The 19,355-nt window shown below is 44.7% G+C and overlaps 1 protein-coding gene across 2 annotated transcripts in view; it reads left to right on the top strand.

Annotated features, from left to right (window-relative positions):
• The window catches only part of PNPLA8 (patatin like phospholipase domain containing 8), a 281,202-nt gene that overhangs the window by 127,979 nt on the left and 133,868 nt on the right, over positions 1-19,355 (top strand). For both annotated transcript variants that reach the window (XM_069228884.1, XM_069228885.1), the window contains 2 exons: positions 4,908-5,079; positions 18,354-18,411. In XM_069228884.1, coding sequence (XP_069084985.1) covers positions 4,908-5,079; positions 18,354-18,411 — 230 coding nt within the window. The remainder of the gene's footprint in view (positions 1-4,907; positions 5,080-18,353; positions 18,412-19,355) is intronic.

Here is a 19,355-nt window from a genome sequence, read left to right as displayed (position 1 = left end):
CTTGTAGTCAGTCACATTACATAACCAGAATTGTATTTAAGTGGTGGAAAATAGAGTGAAGGCTGCATGCAGTTGTCATGTGGCGCTCTCTCAGCAGCTGCAAGCCATGGAAAATGTTATACACTTGCGAAGTTAGGCAGAGTTCAAAACCAGGAAGATCGCTCACCGAGTTAAACATTTCCATTAAGAACTTTCTGATCTGCGAGCTATGAGTTCAAATCGATACGTCGCTTTGACGTCGATACGTTGATTGCCACTAAATAAGGCAATTTTAACACCTGCTTTAATATTATTATAATTAATATTATTATTATTAGTTTTTGCAACATGTTACTACCTACATAATCTGGCCTCAGAGCACTCATTTACAGCGCTGAGAAATAGCAAATACTGTGACATTAAAAACTAGGTAAAACAAGCACTAGTGAAGCCAGTAGGCCTGGCTGGTGTTCTCCTAAGTCCTCGCTAAAATATTTTTAAAAAAAGCCTTCTGCCTTTAAAAAATTGCTTTCTGTTTTGAGTGGACCTATGATGTATGAAATTTTACATTTTGAGATTAACTGTACTTTTTAGATTTACAATAGTCACTAGTGCACTAGTTAGTAATCAATCAGAAATTTGTAAAGCGCACTACTCACCAGTGAGGGTCTCAAGGTGCTGAGGGGGGTGGGTGGGAGAAGGGGGGGAGGTGCTGCTATTGCTTGAACAGCCAGGTCTTGAGAAGTTTCCTGAAGGTAAGGCGGTCTTTGGTCTGGCGCAGGTGGGTGGGAAGAGTGTTCCACGTTTTGGCGGCGGGGTGCGAGAATGACATACCGCTGGTTGTAGTTCTGCGGACGCGTGGGACAGTTGCGAGGGCGAGGTCGGTGGAGCGGAGATGTCGGGTCAGGGTGAAGGAGAGCCGTCTGTTGAGGTATTCTGGTCCTGTGTTGTGCAGTGCTTTGTGAGCGTGGGTGAGGAGTTTGAATGTGATTCTCTTGTTGACTGGGAGCCAGTGGAGGTTTCTCAGGTGGTCTGTGATGTGGCAGTGGCGGGGGATGTCCAGGATGAGGTGTGCGGAGGCGTTCTGAATACGTTGCAGCCTCTTCTGGAGTTTGCCCGTGGTTCCTGCATAGAGAGCACTGCCGTAGTCTAGTTTGCTGCTTACGAGGGCTTGGGTGACTTTTCTTCTGGTTCCGGTGGGTATCCATTTGTAGATCTTTCTGAGCATGCGCAGGGTGTTGAAGCAGCAGGAGGAGGAGATGGTGTTGACTTGCTGGGTCATGGATAATGAGGAGTCCAAAATGAATCCTTGGTTGCATGCGTGGTCGGTGGGAGTCGGAGCGGCTCCGAGAGTGGCAGGCCACCAGGAGTCATCCCATGCGGAGGGGGTGGAGCCGAAGATGAGGAATTCCGTCTTGTCAGAATTGAGTAGGGCGTTGATCTCAGCGTGTTTCCAGCTCTCTGGAAGGTGGTGGACTCGAAGGAGCTGTTGATGATCTTCCGTAGTTGGGGTGCGATGACGGAGCTTGCTTTGTTGAGGGTGTGGTGAGGGCAGGGGTCAGATGGAGACCCGGACTGGATGGTGTTCATGATTTTGATGGTGTCATCGTCGTTGACGGGGATCCAGGAGAGCAGGAGGTTGGTCGAGGTGAATCTGTGGTGTTGGTGGTTGCTGGGGGGGGTCTGGGTGTTGAACCCTTTGTGGATGTCTGCAATCTTGCGATGGAAGTAGGAGGCTAGGGAGTCACAGAGGTCTTGGGATGGCGGGATGGCGTTGGAGCTGGGATTGGAGAGTTCCTTCACGACGTTGAAGAGCTCCTTGTGGCTGTGTGCATTGTTGTTGATTCGGTCTTTGAAGGCAGTTCTCTTGGCGGCTGAGATGAGTTGCTGGTGTCTGCAGTTGGCATTTTTGAAGGCTGTGTGGTTGTACAGAGTCTGATCTTGGTGCCGCTTTCTTTTGAGTCTTCAGCAGGTTTGCATGGATTTGTGGAGGTCGGCGGTAAACCAGAAGGCCTTTCTGTCGTCGCATCTGTAGGAGGGATTCTTGATTGGGGTGAGAGTATTGGCACAGGTGTCGACCCATTGCCTGAAGTTGCAGGCAGCTGTGAGTCATGTGTGATGACAGCTTTATTCTATGTGAACTATATAGTACATATTCTTTTGTTGGAGGTCTCCTGCAGAATACTAACTCAAGAACTCTTGTGGTTCTACGAAAAAGTCATACCTCAGTACGTATTCAGACAATGCGCTGGTTCCCTTTGTTGAATACATGTAGAACACATCGGTTTTAGTTACCACTCTAGATTTGAAAGGAGCTGGTGGCACTGGCCTCAAATAAGTTACATAACATTCATCACTACACCCTCCCAACACTGCTATCCACTCCTCATTTAATGCCATCTACTTGGCAGTGATGATAAGCAGAACACCAGAGGCAAATTTAAAGTCCTGGAAACTTAGGCCCTCATTACAACCCTGGCGGACGGTGGTATTTTGGAGAAAGGTACTGCCAACAGGCTGACGGTACCTCTCCCCAAAATATGACATTGGCAGTTTGGCTCAAGCCAAACCGCCAATGTACCACTCCATCCACCAGGGCGGTAACAGCCGCCTGCCTGGAGACTTCAATCTCCAGCCAGGCGTCTGTCACTGTCCCACCCGCGGGATTATGACCCCGCCAACCGCCATGGTTTTTGTGACTTTCTTACGGTTGCGAAAATCATGGTGGTAGGCACTATCAGTGCCAGGGAATTCCTTCCCTGACACTGATAGGAGTCATCCCCACCCCCCTCCCTAGAGTTCTCCCCCACCCTCCCCCTCCCAACCCCCCCACGACATACACGCACATTTACGCACCAACATACACACGCATACACACACTCATACCCACATTCACCCACCCACCCACGCATACATACATCATTCACACACATACACACAAACTGACATACATACAAGCACCGACGCATTCAACACAACATACATGCACACTCGCAACCATTCATGCACACTCGCAACCATTCATGCACACACGCATGCCACAGGCCCGCATGCACGCACACAAACATACACCCACACCCTCCCACACACACACACACAACACCCCCCACCACTCTCCCCTGTCAGAGCACCCGGCTTACCTGCTTGCAGGGGGTCCTCCGGCAGGAGACGGGATGTGGCACTGCTGCCAGCAGAACACCGCCAGGCCGTATCATGGGTCATGATACGGTCTACAGTGGTATGCTGGTGTGGCGCTGCCACCTTACCGCCGTCCGCTTAAAGTTAACAGTTCTTAATTTCACACATAGGCAGGCACATGAATTCTACATCTTAAGCGCAGTACGCACTAACTCACTGTGGCTTAAGATTCCCCTTCCGTACAGACTTGAATAGTAACATCACACTCTCAAATCGTTGTTATGGACTGCAGTACTTTTTTGATTTTTTTTTTTAAATAAAGCATGCTTTTTGTTTAGGATGGCCCCTCTGCTATGGCAGAAGAGCGGCCCGCTGAAAGGCAGCAGATTAAATAAATGATAATAAAAGTATTTTATTATGATTTTATTTTTCTGCTTAGTTAGGTGGGACGGGGTCAGCACCCTCCACATCCGCAGGGAGGAGGAGTAGTCCGTGCACTCTAAGTGCGCATGTCAAACCAACATGCCCACTTTGAACTTTCCACTTGGGCTGTGTTGCACAGCTGGGTGGAGACTAAGCGCAAGCTCCTACTCAGTCACTGAGCGGCATTTCAGCCCGCTCAGGCCAGTCCCGGTGCTTCTCTCATGCTGTGCAACAGCATGAGAGAAGCATGTGGATTGGGTGATGGGAGCAAGACAAGCACAGAAGCACAGAGGAGGCGAAGGCGATTCGACAGGTATGTGTTTTTGGTTTTAAAAAAATGTTTTTATTATTCTCACCCTATCCCCCGCGTGCTGCCCCACCAATGTGACTAATGCAGTATGCTTGTTGAAAACTATTGGCTGTACACGTGAAAATATTTGTTGTGTCAGAAAATAGCTATTAGAGCATGCCTGTGGACAAGGAAACCTCACAGTTGGCTAATGATGTTCAAAACCCCCTTGCAGCCTTGTATTGAAATGTATCAATGCCGTAATACTTTGATTATTCTTTTGCATATCTTGTTGCAAACACAGTTGTAAATTAAACATCACCAAAACGTTTTTAGTTATGTTTATTGTTGATGGACTGGTCATTAATCTTACCATTAAAACAAGGCAATAAATGATCTTACTAGTTAATATTTTGAAAGCTTGCTATAGGCTTATGAGTAACACTTCTGCGACTTCAGAGCAGATATTTTTACTTCAGTGCCGATTGAATTTCACTTCATGCACATGACACAATCTACTTTATTTTCTGGTTGCATCATTAAAGCATTATCCTTTGAAACTTATACCAATGCGCCCACTCTGGAAGTGCATATCGTCCGTGTCAAGTTTAATTCAGAAGTGTCTGCTTTCTGGGAGATATATTGGAGGGCACATTGCATATTATAGTAATTGTGTATTGGTCAGGTTTTCTCCATAAGAATAAATACTTTCTCAGTGGTGATTAAAAGTTAAATGTGCTAGTGCACATTGCGATATCTGGTGGTAAATCTACATGCATAAATATTATGCTTTCGCATTCTCCAGGTAATTTATGACTAGCATATATTTTCATTTGTGCTCCTGGGATTCTTTGTGAACTTCGAGTACAGGCTAAATCAGACATTTTCTCCAGTTGGAGTAACCCTACAGGAACAAATGTCTGATTTTACCTGCGAATTATTAGTAAATCCACTAAGAGACTTCTTGTAATAACATATTTCCTTTTTTATTGCAAAACAAGATTGGCATTATACAAAATTATATAATTTGGGTGCTATTAAGTATAATATATGCCATTGCTTTCCCTTGTCTTTTCAGGTTCCATACTGGCATTTATGATTGGATTGTTCCATATCCCCTTGGAAGAATGCGAAGAACTGTATGAAAAGTTAGGAACTGATGTCTTTAAGCAGAATGTCATTGTTGGAACTGTGAAAATGGGGTGGAGCCACGCGTTTTATGATAGTGAAATGTGGGAAAAGATTCTCAAGTAAGCTAACATTTTGTGAGATGTCATATATAATATTTATCATTGTGACAAATGTGCTCACATTTGTTGTGAAAAAGGGCTTACACCTTTCCCATGCAATTTGTGATAATGATAACGTTAAAGCTGTTTCATTTTCCCACAAAAGCTTGATAGTATTGAAGACCCATGGAGGCTGAAACACATCTATGATTGTTGTACATCTTTCAGGTTTTCAGTTCAGTTTTTATATTTTTTGTATCGCCACGCCTTCTGTTAGCACCTCAATTTTTGACTTAGACTGTCAAAACAGTACTTCGATTTGTGCTTGGTTGGAAAGAACTACTAACTTCTACTGAAAACTATAGAGTGGATGATCTTGCATTTTCTAACTGGCCATAATCTTGAAATGTTTTGTAATCTTGTTAAATGCATTTGGAATAGAAGTGTGCCTAAAGAATATCTGTGAGTGTAGTAAAGTCCTTCTTTTTAGCCTTGTTATCACCATTGTTTGCCTGTTATCAGTGTGCTTAGGCTGTTTTCACTGGAATCCTGCTAACCAGGACACCAGTGATTGTGCTCTCTCCGCAAAATTTGCTTGCCTTTGTACCCTTTATAGGCCACAGTTGGTGTACTGGTGTACCCCTGTAAGTCCCTAGTATATGGTACTTAGGTCCCCAGGGAATTGTTACACCAGAGATCGCCCATGGGGTGCAGCATGTATTATACCATCCATGGGAGCCCTTGCAAACTGGGCCCACAGACCTTCCATTTGCAGCCTGTGTGAAAAGGTGCATGCACCCTTTCACTGCTGATCGCTACACCAGTCACCCTATGGTAGGCCCTTCCAGCCCTAAGGGCAGGGTGCAGGTGCCTGTGTATGTGGGTACCCCTGCAAGAGCAGAGGTGCCCTTATGAGCTCCAGTTTCAATTCCCTGGACTTCGTAAGTGCGGGGAAGCCATTTTACCTTTCTACTGGCCATAGGTCACTACCTATGGCCCAGTTACATAATTGTAACTCCGAACCTAGGCATGTTTGGTATCAAACATGTCCGAATCATACCCCAATACTGATGCCAGTATTGGTGACATGGTTTCATGCACTCTAGTGGCTCCTTAGAGGACCACCAATATTGCTCCTACCAGTCTTCGAGAATCTGTGAGCAGCTCACGCTGCTGTAGCCCCTCAGACCGGATTATGGCCTCCTGCTGCTTGACCAGCTCAAGAAGAGGAAGGCAGAACAAAGGATTTCCTGTGGGAGATGGGTGCAACCTCCTCTCCCTTAGAAATAGGTCTTACAAGTCTGGGGAGAGGTAGCGTCCGCATGCCACCAGGTTGGTTTGAAGCACCTTTGGCTATTAGATAGTTCGGCTTCCACTGGCTGGAAAGACTCTGAGTGGGGCAGAGGCACGTGGCTTTCTGTCTCTGTTGAATTAACTAATTGTCCACAAGCATGACAACTATATTGTGGTATGCACGAACCTTCTGAAGCAGTCATAGATTTTTTATAAGTTTAGCCTTCAACTCAAGTAATTCTTGAACTTTTACATTTGATGACTTCATAAGAGCCTTCATGTACGTCATCTCATTTGATAAAGTAGTAATAAGCACAACTAACTGGCCCAGATCCCCTTGGCCTTCCAGTATAGAGTGTATTGCTTCTGGCAAAGCACTGCTGCTTTGAGACAGAGGAAATGCTGGTTGAGTAGTTTGTTTTGACAATTCAGTGGAGGGATCTGACAGTGGATCGAAACGGTTTGAACAGGAAATGTTAGGAATGTGATCTAGATGAGTATCAAACTACCCAGCTCCTTGGGACATACTGGTTGGAGGGGGGAAGGGGGGTTGGAGGGAGAGGGTGTGTAGGCTGGGTTAAAAGCAAAGGCACAACACCTGAGTAGTTTGGCAATCCGTCACTGTATTTTGCTTTTAGAATCGTCATCAGGTTTGCGGGCATCATTTGATAAAAAAAAAAAAAAAAAAAAAGGATGTTATTTTAGATTTAGCACACTTACTCCCTGTTTGGGCTTTGCCCTGGGGTAGTACGTCTTCAACTTCTTCGATGAAATTATCAATTTTGGCTAGTGTACAATTCTCTGCAGCGTGTTTTATGTTGGTTTTCAGTTTCTTTCTTGATACCCTGTTGGGCTCAGTGACCTTCCTTTTCCCCATTGTGCAGCGAAGATAGAAACATATAAAACTTACTCACAAGGCATCAGTCTCGACACTCCAGATGTAGTTCCAGAAGGTGAAAAGAAGCTGGGCCAAGAGGAGTGATCCATCAAAGTCATGTCTGGCTCCAGACGGGCCCACTCTTGCTTTTGTGCGCAAGACGCTGTCCTGGGGCCCCACGTAGCCTCGGTGCACGGTAGGGCACGAAGTCCCACCCCAGCGTCAAAATCAGGGACCATGCGGTTGGAGTGGTTTGAAAATCCCTTGTTGTGGGCCTAACTTTATTCAGAACCTTCCCCAAATGTCTTTTTAAACTGTCAAACACTTTTATTGTGTTAATTTTTTTAAATTCCTTGTTCTTGTCTTCTGCTTGTCAGAATGTCTCTTTCCCACCCTGCCAATCCTTGCACCTATTTTGTCATTGCTGATCACGAACTTTGTCTTGTATGACTTGTAGTTGTTGTCATTAATACACATTTAGTTCTGCAAAAAGGCCCTTTGCATCACTGTTTTAGCTAGTAAAACAGTGTCAGTTGGTACCTACTATGCTGTGCAAAAATGTCCGTATTAATTGGTCACTTGGTGACACTCTTCTATTGAAGTCACTACAGCTGTTTTTTCAGTCTTTCTTCAATAGATGGATTGTAATTGAATATATATAGTGCTTACTACCCCAGATGAGGCGTCAAAGCGCTTTTCAGCGAGTAGCACGCTACTCCGTAACCCAAAAAGAATTAGTTGTGCATGTTCGTTTTTGATGCTGTAATGTTTTTCTTTTGTGCTTTTCACACATTGCCTCTTTTAAATTATGTTCAAGTTTGGCATAGGGCCACCGAACTTCATTATATTTTACCTATATCACGGGTTGGCTGCTGTCTGTAGATTTGTTAAATTTGCTTGCCATCAGTGTGTTTTTATGGATGTTATTATGTTACGTTTTAATTTGTTAAAGCTTGTGATCGGTGCTTGATTACAAGACTGGTATATGTCATATTGCGGTTGCCTTATATAGAATCCCACCTGATTGTGCTGAATTTGTGATCAACTTTTTTTCGGATTTATATTTTTAAGGTCATATTTTCCTTTGCACGTCTACGTGTGACCAACTGTAGAGTATGATCCGCTAGATTAATTTACCTCACCATCTCCCACCTTTTCTTATTATGAGAAAAGTCACGGCAGATATAACTGTCTCAATAAAGGTTGTGGACCCCTTGCTGAAGCCTTGTAAATAACTCTGATCACTGAAAAAGTTTCTTAGGCCTTTGCTTCTTCCAGTCCCTTGAGATGATCTTTAACTTTTCTATCTATACCTGGTTACGTCTATTGCATTCTACAGCTACCAAGCCCCTACAGACAACAGGCCGCTTGGATAATGTTCCAACTTTAGGTTTGATTTTCAAATGCCTCCATGGCCATGCCGTTCTTTGCTTAATCCTGACTTTAACCAAATACACTCTCCACCATGTCCTAAGGTCTCATTTGCAGGATCTGCCTCCATGTCTCTACAATACAGTGCTACATCTAGATTCTGCCTCTTGGTGTTCAACCATTGCAGCATTCTTCTTTGAACACCATCAAAAGCGAAGTATAGGACATACTAAAGAAAATCTTAAAGAAACCTCTTCTAATGCCGTTACTTTCATTTTGGTTGTATGTACATTGCATATTCAACATTATAATTCTGGCCAACCTGCAAGTAGAGTTTTCAACTAGATCTCTCTTAATCATGAATGTCTAGCAGAAAACATTCAGACTGACCAGGTGACCAGAATCTCTGTAATGTTATTGAAGCTATTGCAATTAATTTGATTATGTTGAAACACGCTTGAGGCTAATATGCATCCTTCCTAGAATACAAAATATTTGTTGAGATATACATACAGGGAGTGCAGAATTATTAGGCAAGTTGTATTTTTGAGGATTAATTTTATTATTGAACAACAACCATGTTCTCAATGAACCCAAAAAACTCATTAATATCAAAACTGAATATTTTTGGAAGTAGTTTTTAGTTTGTTTTTAGTTTTAGCTATGTTAGGGGGATATCTGTGTGTGCAGGTGACTATCACTGTGCATAATTATTAGGCAACTTAACAAAAAAAAATATATACCCATTTCAATTATTTATCATTACCAGTGAAACCAATATAACATCTCAACATTCACAAATATACATTTCTGACATTCAAAAACAAAACAAAAACAAATCAGTGACCAATATAGCCACCTTTCTTTGCAAGGACACTCAAAAGCCTGCCATCCATGGATTCTGTCAGTGTTTTGATCTGTTCACCATCAACATTGCGTGCAGCAGCAACCACAGCCTCCCAGACACTGTTCAGAGAGGTGTACTGTTTTCCCTCCTTGTAAATCTCACATTTGATGATGGACCACAGGTTCTCAATGGGGTTCAGATCAGGTGAACAAGGAGGCCATGTCATTAGATTTCCTTCTTTTATACCCTTTCTTGCCAGCCACGCTGTGGAGTACTTGGACGCGTGTGATGGAGCATTGTCCTGCATGAAAATCATGTTTTTCTTGAGGGATGCAGACTTCTTCCTGTACCACTGCTTGAAGAAGGTGTCTTCCAGGAACTGGCAGTAGGACTGGGAGTTGAGCTTGACTCCATCCTCAACCCGAAAAGGCCCCACAAGCTCATCTTTGATGATACCAGCCCAAACCAGTACTCCACCTCCACCTTGCTGGCGTCTGAGTCGGACTGGAGCTCTCTGCCCTTTACCAATCCAGCCATGGGCCCATCCATCTGGCCCATCAAGACTCACTCTCATTTCATCAGTCCATAAAACCTTAGAAAAATCAGTCTTGAGATATTTCTTGGCCCAGTCTTGACGTTTCAGCTTGTGTGTCTTGTTCAGTGGTGGTCGTCTTTCAGCCTTTCTTACCTTGGCCATGTCTCTGAGTATTGCACACCTTGTGCTTTTGGGCACTCCAGTGATGTTGCAGCTCTGAAATATGGCCAAACTGGTGGCAAGTGGCATCGTGGCAGCTGCACGCTTGACTTTTCTCAGTTCATGGGCAGTTATTTTGCGCCTTGGTTTTTCCACACGCTTCTTGCGACCCTGTTGACTATTTTGAATGAAACGCTTGATTGTTCGATGATCACGCTTCAGAAGCTTTGCAATTTTAAGAGTGCTGCATCCCTCTGCAAGATATCTCACTATTTTTGACTTTTCTGAGCCTGTCAAGTCCTTCTTTTGACCCATTTTGCCAAAGGAAAGGAAGTTGCCTAATAATTATGCACACCTGATATAGGGTGTTGATGTCATTAGACCACACCCCTTCTCATTACAGAGATGCACATCACCTAATATGCTTAATTGGTAGCAGGCTTTCGAGCCTATACAGCTTGGAGTAAGACAACATGCATAAAGAGGATGATGTGGTCAAAATACTCATTTGCCTAATAATTCTGCACTCCCTGTACTTATTAATCTGTGAAACTTCTAGTATAAGTCTTCTCCATTGTGTTGATACATTATGTAGATTGAAAGTAAGAGAGGTACAGTGAAATGTCATCTTAGGGCTGAATATGTGCTAGCTGTACAATTGGCCGGCAAGCAATTGATCCCTGCTGTGCATCGTTTTGAGGAGCCTGGAGTACATGTTAAAAACAAATATGCCTGTCTTTTGTGACAAAATAAAACTTTTATTTTGGTTTCACAGTCTGCTCCTTTCTGATGAATACTACTAACTACTGAATCCTCCCCTTATGAATATTCCCCAGACATCGGACTATGGGGGTCATTACAACCCTGGCGGTCAAAGACCGCCAGGGCTGTTTTGACGGAAGCACCGCCAACGGGCTGGCGGTGCTTCCCATGGCATTACGACCGCAGCGGTTTTAATCCGCCAGCGCTGCCCAGGGGATTAAGAGTTTCCCTACCACCAGCCTTTTCCTGGCAGTTTGACCCGCCAGGAAAAGGCGGTACGGGGAGTCGCGGGGCCCTTGGGGACAGCAGACAGTGAAAAGCGCGACGGGTGCAACTGCACCCGTCGCACAGCCGCAACACCGCCAGCTCCATTTGGAGCCGGCTCCTGTGTTGCGGCCGAGATCCCCGCTGGGTTCCTGCCCGCCGGCCCAGTGGGGATCTCGAAGCCGCCCGCCAAGGTCGTAATGAGGGCCTATATCTGGAAACTTTAAAGCAGTAGTTCTTGGCTCTGGAAGTGACTATCAGACCTTCATATAAGTGCCACCCATACATGTTGTCATCAGTTCCTTTGTTTCAGCACTTTCAGACATGCATCTGGAGCTTCTCATTAGTCTTACCATGGCTTTTCTCAAGAGAAAATTCAAAATTTCGACAACACGGCCAAGCTGTACAATAACTGTTGAAAGCAGATGTCTGCTACAGAACCTCCCGTGGTGTCTGTGATGCCTCGGGTCAGAACATGACTCTGGGACTTGTGACTGATGCACCCAAATGTACGTCGCCAAAAATCGCAATACTGTATAACTTGACCGATCGAGGTCAAAAGGAAGGCCCTGTTCCCACCCTTGAAGTCGTTCCTTTGGCAGTATCAACTAGAAATCAATGTCTTTTTTGCCACTCTCAAACTCGAGAGAGGATGAAAGGGTGTAAATGTGCCACCCCATCTCGCTCCTGATCTCTATCCAAGCCAGTGCCGAGCCTGGTTCCGATGCACCCCAAATTTCCGGGTTTATCAGAGACAATGCAATAAGGAAAGGTCTTTAATGAGGCCATGTTGCACATTTTCAGCTTTTCACTGGTTCCCAATGATGAGCCTTTGGGCTTCAGGAATTTGCAGGGGTCTCCTGTCAGACTTCCATTGTCGGATCCACTCTTGGCTGTACACCTCAAATCCAGTTTGGGTTCAGCACTGGCTCTAGTGCCGACTTCGGACACTAGAGTTTAGGCTGTACTCCTTTTCTGCACGGATTCAGACAATGACAGTTTCGATGAAGAGGATGGTTTTCTTCCCTAATATGATGAGGCCATTTTGTATTAGGAACTACAAAAGGGCAGTGGCAAAAAAGTACCTCCCTCACTGCTTCACAGAGGGCAGCAGAAGCATGGGACGTACAACTACATACTATAAAGGTGAAGACTAATTTTCTTACAGAGGTATTCCAGCCAGCCAGTTCTACAGAACCGTTATTGGCATTTAACAAAGCCCTCAAGAACACCTTCTTGGCACTTGGGACCCTCAAGTGCCAAGTTCAGGACCCCCCAGTCAATAGGCAAGGAGCTTGGTGCCAATGACCAGCACTAGACAACCCTGACTTCCTTACACAACAACTTATACCAGAGATCGTGGTGGTACAGGCGTCCACAAGTAAGGTAAATCTTAACACATTTCCCACCACCCACTAGATCATGAGTCTAACCTTTTTCAAGTGCATCTTCTCACCAATGAGGATTGCTCTGCTCTTTGTAAATGCCAGCTGTCCTGTAGGCTGCTACTCCTATGCCCTATGGGACACAGTGCTCCACATCTTTACCAGCAGATCCAGATGGCCTCTGTGCATCCCTGACTCAAGCTATCCAGGATGGCCATAATAAAGTAAAATGTGGGATCCGCTGTGGCTAGGACACAGCCAATTGTTAAGCATAGTGTATCAGCACCATGTCTGAATTAAATCTCCTGGCTTCTCCAAAAATTTCAATGTATCCCTAATTGACATACTATTTGATGGCTACAGACACTGCCTCAGCTGTGGGCTGTGGTGGGAGTGAATTTTTTTAATGTGTGTTGCTCTGCGGTTTTATTTTTCTTTTAGTCTACATTTTAATATACAATGCCAAGAAACTGAGATGCTGCACTTTAAATCTATTGCACCTAAATTAGTTGAATTTGCAAACATTTTAAAACAGTTGAGGGATGGGGAATTGCGTCAGAAACGGGACAAAGGAATTAAGTATTTAAGACACTTCTCTCCTTAGAGCTGCCATTTTTCAGGTGTGCTCTAGTTGTTTGTTGTACGGCACGTCTTAAATGAAGGATGTGGAGCTGACTCGTATTCCTGCAGACACTGCCTTGACTGGTGTGGGAGGGATTTCTTAATGTGTGTTGCTCTGCATTTTTTAAAATTTTATTTTAATATACATTGCCACTGAACTGAGTTGCTGCACCTATATTTGTTGAATTTTTAAATCTGTTTGGGTTTGGGGAATTGTCAGAAATAGAAAGGAGGAGGTGATTAATGTAGGCACTTCCGCCCTTTAGAGCTGAATTTTTCAGTCATGCTCTATTTGTTTGCTATCCGGCACACCTTAAATGAAGGATGTGAAGCGGACGCACTGATGGCGCACCAAAAGCGCATCTAGGGCAAGCCCGTCTGCGCCCTTTCGGGAAGAGGGACCAAAGATGCTGAACACTGCAAACAAACTCTCCTTTTTTTTTCAGAAAAAATTATGGACACCTATTCCGCATTTCCTCACTCTTCTGACTTGGCAGGCCCCTGCTTCAGTGACCCTCTATGCGACCCTCAAGAATGCCCCCCTCCTGGCCTTCCCTCCTCTCACTGTAAACACAGTTAAGGACCATCGAACCACCTTAAAATCAGGCTCGCCCTTGGAACCTGCTCCCTTGCACATCCTTTGCCAAGGGTCTAATGTCATTGTCCAAGTAGTAACAGAGTTATTCAACCTTTCTCTATTCTGTGGGCTTGTACCCTATCAATGGGAACATGCAGTTGTTAAGCCACTCTTAAAGGAACCTAACGTAGAATCCTCCGTTCTAAGTAACTATTCCAAAATCTTTGCTACCTGAAGTCTCCAAGTTGCTAGAATAGAAAAATAGCTCAGTAAACACATCTCTTTTTTCCTGGAATTGAATGCGCTAATCCATCCTACCCAGATGGGCTTCAGTCCTCTACATAGCACAGAAACAGCACTACTGGCAGTGGTCGAGGAAATCAGGAGCCTCCTGGACCAAGGTAGATCTGCAGCCATAATCCTGTTAGATCTCAGCATGGCCTTCGTTTGAGCCCCACCTTATTCAATCTTTATCTACGCCCCCTGGCTGATATAATCCAAGCCCATGGGCTATCGTTGGTTTCCTTTGCTGATGACACTCAGGCGGCTATGTCACTCTCCCCGAATCATAATTCTAGTCACTTATCTCTGACCTCCTGCCTTCACGGTGTAGCCAGATGGATGGCATGCTGTAAACTGAAAGTAAATGCAGACCAAACTGAGCTCATGTTGTCTGGCAATAATCTCAGCTATTTATGCTCGAACTCTTTTTCCAGGCTGTCTCATCACCCTACCCATCCCAAAAGATCCAATAAAGAGCCTTGTGTTCTGGCTTGACTTCAATCTTGCCATTGAATATCAAGCAAAAAAAATCACTGCCAGCTGCTATGGCCTTTTGAAATTGCTGCGAAAGGTCTTCCATCTTCTTCCCTTCATCGCTTTAAGAATGGTTGTGCAGAACCTTGTCTTAGCATGCCTTGTTTATGGGCATGCCCTATTCCTAGGTCCACCCTGCTATGTTGTCAGGAGGGTGCAGGTTGTACAGAATGCTGCTGTCCACCTCCTGATGAACGTCCCTAAATATGCCTTGGCCTCTAAGGTCTTGAGAAATTTACACTGGTTTCCGGTGGAACGCAGAGTGTAGTTCAAGTCCCTTTGTATTATTCACAGCACAATTTATAACAAGGGCCACCTCCTATTAAGATCTTAAGCTTGCCTATATCTCCTGGGGAGAGTCCTTCACTCCTTGTCAGCCCACCTGTTGAAGGTCCAAGGGATTCACAGGTCCCGCAGGGGGGGTTCTACTTCTTTCCTGGCCCGAGGCTTTGGAACACTTGCACCTTGAAACTTCGTCTTTTGGAGCATCAGCTTCTCTTCTGTATGGCTCTGAAGACCTGGCTTTTCGGCATCTGATTCCTTCTGCCACCACCATCAGTCCCTTTTCAGTGTCTGTGACAGCGATGGGAGGCCTTCGGGGAGCCATGCGCTATATAAGATTGCAAGAATAGAAGTGAATGGCTCTTGACTTTTTAGTGAGAAAGTTGACTCAGACCTGGATAGTTTTAAACAAAGCGGGGCTACAGCACATTACTTGGGCCTGTCTCCCTTCTCCTCACAGTTCCATCTACAGTTTCACCCCCTTCAAGGCAATAGTAAGGGTTCTAATATCGCATCAAACCATGCTCCCACCTCAAGCGTCCTTCCTGCCCTTTGTCATCAGGGACAACGGGCAGCCCAGTCCCCTGTCCCTCCTGCTCCCACAGCCGTAAAACCTCTTCACGGTTTTCTTCACTGCACTCAGCCACCTTGTTGAGGATAGGATTCGCCACTTCCTCCCAGGGTGGCAAGTGATCACGTCAGACTAGTCGGTACTTCAGATTGTCAGTCAGAGCAATGCCTTCCCATTTATTTCCGTCCCACCACACCTTGTACCACCATCAAGATGGCTGATGGGGAGACCATTGAGAGGGTGTTACTCCTGCAGCTTCCTTGTGCCGAAGAACATCGTCCTATTTTACATCTCCACCTTCTCAACGCCTTTCTGCAAAAGGACAAACTCAAGATGCTCACGGTAGCCTAGGTCCTGCCTGTCCTAGATCCCAGTGACTGGATGGTTACTGATTTTCAGGGCACTTATTTCCATATTACAGTCATGCAGGTCCACAGGCACTACCTGCGATTCACAGTGGGCGAGCAGCATTTTCAGTTTGCAGTTCTCCCTCTTGACCTCACAAGTGCCCCTCGGCTGTTCATGAAAGTGATGCCCATGGTTGCAGCACATCTTAGCAAGTTGGGGGTACCATCTTCCCCTACCTTGATGACTGGCTGTTGGAGGCAGGCTCGCACTAGACAGCAAACTTCCTAACATCATTGGGCTTCACTATAAATGTGCCAAAGTCACACCTGACTCCATCACAGAACTTGCAGTTCATTGGAGGTATCCTGTATATGGTACAGTTATGTGCCTTTCCTCCTTTCCTCCAGAGTGGGTAGACTAGAACATTCAGGCTATGATCATGATGTTTCTGCCTCTGTTATTCATCTCAGTGTGGATGACTGAGGGTAATAGGATTGCTGGCCCTCTGCATCCTGTTGGTGACACATGTGAGATGCCACATGCAGGCTGTGCAATGGGATCTGAAGTCACACTTGTCACAGCACTAGGGAAATCTGCCAGATTGTATCCAGATTTTAGAGGAGACTTAAAAAGATATCTAGTGGTGGCTGATGGACCACGAGTGAGTCAATGGCAGACCCATCTATTTACAGCACCCAATCTGACACTGATGATGAATTCATCACTTTTGGGCTGGAGAGGCCATCTGAGTGAAGGCGAGAGGCCTCTGATCTCTATCGAAAGTTGAACTCCAGATCAGTTTGCTAGAGTTGAAGGCTATTCACTTCACATGGATGGACTTCCCACCCACCATAAGAGGAAGTCTGCTGAAGGTACTCACGTACCACACCACAGCCATATGGTAACGCAATCAAATAGGGACGGGTGGGGTATTGGTTCCTATTCCAGACAGCTCCACTTCTCTGAAAGTTGCTGGACTTCCAGGGAGTTTCTCTGATTGTGAACCACCCGGCGAGATCTCTAAATGCCAGAGCAGACAAACTGAGCTGCTGATGCCTAGTAACCCCAAATGGTAGTTATTCTGGTAGGGTGGTGTTGGGCATCATCTGTCAGTGGGGAGAACCCTGACTCAGTGTTTTCACCACTGCCAAGATTGCGCAATGTCAACATTTTTACGTGTTGGAGTTCCTAAGGAGGCTCTCTCTTCGAAATGCATTCCACCTATAGCGGAGCTCAGGCCTCCTTTATGCCTTCCCGCCACTGCCTCTCCTTCCCAGAATTCTGAAGATCAGGAATGACTGGGCGCATGTCATCCTAATGTACCATATTGGGCCAGGAGAGTGTGCCACCCGGAACTCCTGGGCATGAACATCTGTCCTCCAATCAAGCTGCTGCTTTGGGAGGCTCTTTTTTTTTTGCAGAAGCATGGCAGGGTGCTGCACCAAAACCTACACCACATCTCCATTCTTGGAAATTGAGCAGTTGCAATTGACCTTAAATGCCCTTCCTCCTGAGGTTGTTGATGTCATCTTGGCCAGACCCAGAAAGGCCTTGCTTTTGCACACTGTTAAAGACTATTTGTCAGCCCTCTTGGTTTTTGATGGGTGCTGGATCAGCCTTTGTTTTTTAAACCTCTTGTGGTGAAGAAATTTCTGCATTGGCGAGCAGATTGCCTGACCTCGATATTTGTCTGGCGGTTCTGAGGGCATCGGTACGCATTTTCAAGAAGCCATACTGCCTCAACAGTCAGATCTTTCAAGACTGGCTTTTTGCCCTCGTTGTCCTGAAGGCCATTTTGGTATAAGTGAGTTCACAGACCTATAAACTCAGGGATAAACTACTATACTATCTATTCGTGTGGTGCTGAATCTGTGGTTAGAAATATCCATCAGAAGAAAAAGTCACTTACCTTTGGTAATGCTCTTTTTGGAGGATTCCTCACCAACCCTCCCACCTTCCCATTCTGTGAACCAGACTCTTTTCCATCTAAAAGGTTCCCAATCTAGACATCTGCACACTGATCACGCCAGTTTGCCGATGAGCTTGATTCTCGGGGCAGGGACAAGTCTAAGAAAGCAACTGACTTCAGCGCACTTGTGTGGGGCTTATATGTGGTTAAGTTTGTCACTTCTGGAGCAGAACGGTGTTGGCACAGAGCCACACAGTGCCACCTACTGGCATACAGGAGTACTGCTTTAAAGTTTCCTTATCCATTCTGACGCCTGGGTAATATTCACAAGGTGAGGACTATGCAGTTAGATAGAGTATTCACCAGAAAGATCATTACCGAAGGTAAGTACATTTTTCATCTCAACCAATAATTTTGGAGCATGTTAAACAACCCTCTTTGTGAGCAGTCAGTGAAGGGAGATGTTAGGTGTTCTTCTTTAGAATTTACTCAAAGGAACTAACAAAAACATCTTCGAAAACTTCTATAAACTCAGTTGTCAAAAACATAACCTGTAATGTCTAGATGGGAAGAAATTGGCACATGTAGTATAAGTAAAATTCCACTTGACTTAAAATGTGGAATGGTTGTATTTTGCCAATGTTTTAATGTATTTGGATCTTTTTTTGTTTTATCTAGGGAAAGAATGGGTTCCGATATCATGATAGAGACGGCGAGAAATCCTAAGTGTCCAAAGGTAAATAGAGATTAACTTTACCATGTATGTGTCTACAAACAACAACTTTAAGGTATGCATTGCTTTTTAGGTAAGTAGAAGAACTTTATGTACAGCACCCTAGGAAAGTCTCACCAGCTCTTTATTTTCTACCCAAAAATATTTTAATATTTCTGCTTGTCCCTGAAATGTTTTATTGCTTTCTTTCAGATATACAGTGAAACCCTAAAAAAGAATCAGCCTTTGATTCCAGTCTCAAGATACAATGTACAGACAGAAACATTCTGGAATTTGCTTTACTGCTGTTTGCATTGTGCAGGCAGGCCCCAACCTTATGATTTTGATCTCTTCTCATCTCATGTGCATGAACACAATCACCTGACTATTCTAAATGTGACATAATCACCACATCATCCATATATTGAGCACAGTATTGAACTGTGTAAAACACAGCTGCGTCCTGGGATGCTTTGTAAAATAAAGTAGAGGATTGAGAGGAAGTTTAGGGCGAACATGAGGAGGATATTACAACTCAATCTGCAGGTGATAGAGGGGTAGATACCAGGCACCACAAACTACACATCAACCCAGAAGAAGGCCATGTTATAACCCAGTCACCTGGAACACAAACATCTGTTACTTTAACTACACAAAAAAAGATAATTAACTTCCCAGTAAGATGGTATATAAAGTCTAAGATGAGCAAGAAGCCTACTTCTGACTTTGCACTTCCACAACTCCGTCAAAAGAAGTATTAACTCATATATATTTTTAACTGTAAGAGGGTAAGAAAGGCAACAAAAACAAGGATCATAACTAGCATAACCACAATTTAGATCCTGCTGAGGGCAATCAGTTATCAACCCACCCTGTCAAAGCTTCACTACCAAATACATCTTCATCCTATCACTGTGAAATAGCAAGCTCCCTTCCATCATGGGATTACTGTGTAAGTGGAGGACGAG

The sequence above is a fragment of the Pleurodeles waltl genome, chromosome 4_1 (assembly GCF_031143425.1).
Source record: "Pleurodeles waltl isolate 20211129_DDA chromosome 4_1, aPleWal1.hap1.20221129, whole genome shotgun sequence".
Lineage (NCBI taxonomy): Eukaryota > Metazoa > Chordata > Amphibia > Caudata > Salamandridae > Pleurodeles > Pleurodeles waltl.
The sequence above is the reverse complement of the archived record's forward strand: the minus strand, read 5'-3'. Positions and strand labels throughout refer to the sequence as shown.